Here is a 2550-nt window from a genome sequence, read left to right on the forward strand (position 1 = left end):
CATAATTTAACAGCACTATTAGCATCACTGTTTATGAACATGTGTACAGATATCCAGTGACCCCGAAGTTTAACCGCACTAACAACTGTTTGGCACAGTGTGAGGAGTTTGGAAAGGAAAGCGACTGGATGTTTCGTGAAGTTTCACCTCTCTTTAAAGAAGCTTCTTCAGCTCTCAGACCAAACGGTGGAGAGTCCCAGGACATTTCAGCCCTACTGGGAGTCGTCGCTTAAGCTCTTTGACTCACTACTGATCATGTGCATCTTTGGGTGAAGGAAAGAGACAAAAGACACCCTGTGGGAGCCAGAGTTTAAGAATTGATCATGATTACATTCAATAGTGGTGTATTAACTATGTGATTAAAGATCGTTAGTCCAATGTCCTACACACCCACTGAGCTGAGGTGTTCAGCCCTGTAAAGCTGCCTGTGTGAGTCCTGCAACAATACACTGAGAACAACATGAAAGATCCTGATTTTACACCAGGATCTATATCTAAATGTCCCACACAGCCAGTAGCAGTGTTTTGGTTATGAGAGAGTATTTGTCACCTTTGTGTAATTAAAATGCATTACTTTACCTTACTAAATATTATAAAGTTAAAAGACTTTTTAAACAGAAACAAAAGTATGCCAATAAACTGTATTTGTTTGGCCCTATGATCACCTGTACATTCTGTCCTTGAGTGAGTTATTGTCACAGTTTGAAAGAGAGTAAAAACAAAGTTAGCATTTTGTTCCTGGGTGATTCCTCGGAGCATCCACGGGATGTTGGCTCGCTAAGCAAGTCACAGAGCAGCAGACATTCACCCTCAAATCTGCACTGACTGTAAGATCTATTTTATAGCTGTCAGCCATGGAAAATAAAAAATATATATAATTTGTCATTATATGATTATTATTACGTTGCCATGGTGTTATAACTCAGCCATAACTTTGATGCATTTCTTGGCTAATTTTTGCATTTCTTGTGTGGTCAACAATCATTTGTTGTTGTTTTTTTCTTCTTTTACATGGACCCTTCACGTGGAGGGAGTATTTTCACCCAAAATGTATTTTATATTTAAAGCTCATCCTGTGAACTGTGAGGCGGGATGAAGCCATAAAAACACACATTCTGACAGGACTTGAATGCAGCATGCAGACAGCGCATTGGCGTACACGTGAGGGCGGGTTACCTAACTTTAAAAACACACTCCTGCCACGTGAGAAGCTTCCTAACAGCCAATGAAAAAAAAAACCTGTGGTTGGTCCATATTGAGCCAATCAGAAAATAGCAACAGACTTGTGGGCATGGTCCGAAAACATTCACCACAGTAACGCTGGACTCTGTTCGACCCAAAGAAGCAACATGAACTGTGATTAGAGCGAGCGGCTTCACGCGCTCTGCTTCCGTATAGTCACCGCAGTCACCGAGCCAGCGCTTTATTGTACTCCAAAGTGTGTTTAGGTTTCCCGTGTCTGTATGAGGACATGTAAGTGTCGAGAGTTCACTTTGACATGTTTTTTCCACATCTGCCTGTAGTTGCTAGGGGAAGTGACGTCAGCAGCGAGTGACAGCTTTCACAGACTGGGAGACGCTGCGTACCCGTTCAGCTGTCTGGAGTTGGATCAGAGTAATCGGAGTCCATCGTTAAGTTTGGGATCACAGTGGCCCCCAAACTACGGAGAGCATAGACTACGCGTTTCACGGTACCGGGCCATACCGATATTACAGACTTCCGGTGGTCAGAAAGAGTAAAAGGGGATGGTGAAACCTGCGCTGTTACAGGAAGAGATCGAAAGGGACCGGGCTGTGTACACCGACGGACTCAAAGCTCTAATATTCCTTCATACAGCAGGAGAAGTGCTTCTTAACTAAGATAAGGAGACTGTGTCAAAGAGCACCGCGGACATGGAGCTCAGAGTGGGCAACCGCTACCGGCTGGGCAGGAAGATCGGGAGTGGGTCCTTCGGGGACATCTACTTAGGTGAGTGGAAGCTGTCACCTGAAACGTGCCGTTCAAAACACTGCTGCGCTTCAGAAAGTGAAGATTTGGTCACCGCTGCAGGACTTCCGGGTCTACGTGATATTTACTGTTTGTTATCCCGTGTGTGTGGTGTTTAACCCTGCAGCCCTCACCCACGACAGTGCAGTTAGTGTAACGGCAGAAACACAAGGTGGGTTACACGGGGGGGGGATGATACAATAGCCTGAAAGTACGGAAACAACAAGGAACAAAACGAGGAAGAGTGTGTACTGTTACTGTGTGTACTGCGCAGGTCCTTTTCTTTTTTTTTCTTTGCCTGTCCCGTTTGGTTCTTTTGCATCAGAATTCTTGTCTAAAGGCAAAGAAAGATGCCCAACGGATTTACTTTACCAAATGGACCATCCCAGCCTTGCCTTAATGGTCTATTTGATTCACCTTTTAATGTTTATTTTATTTTCACTTGCTACACACGGGACAGACTTGACTGGGGGAAAGAAAAGGGAGAAAGAAAAAGAGCGGGGAAGAGGGACGGAGATAAAGGGCAAAAACCAACAAAACAAACAGACAAAAAACACATCTATC

At 44.2% G+C, this 2550-nt stretch overlaps 1 protein-coding gene across 1 annotated transcript; it reads left to right on the plus strand.

Annotated features, from left to right (window-relative positions):
- Nucleotides 1-1302: 1302 nt before the first annotated feature.
- LOC106632863 (casein kinase I-like) lies at nucleotides 1303-1968 on the plus strand (the record flags this gene model as incomplete). Its single annotated transcript, XM_042217830.1, is given in 1 exon segment — nucleotides 1303-1968. A coding segment is annotated over 1 exon segment (76 nt), but the record flags the coding sequence as incomplete, so codon positions are not given.
- Between the last annotated feature and the right edge of the window lie 582 nt (nucleotides 1969-2550).

The sequence above is a fragment of the Haplochromis burtoni genome, unplaced genomic scaffold (assembly GCF_018398535.1).
Source record: "Haplochromis burtoni strain Fernald_Lab_line unplaced genomic scaffold, NCSU_Asbu1 Contig_3176, whole genome shotgun sequence".
Taxonomy (NCBI): domain Eukaryota; kingdom Metazoa; phylum Chordata; class Actinopteri; order Cichliformes; family Cichlidae; genus Haplochromis; species Haplochromis burtoni.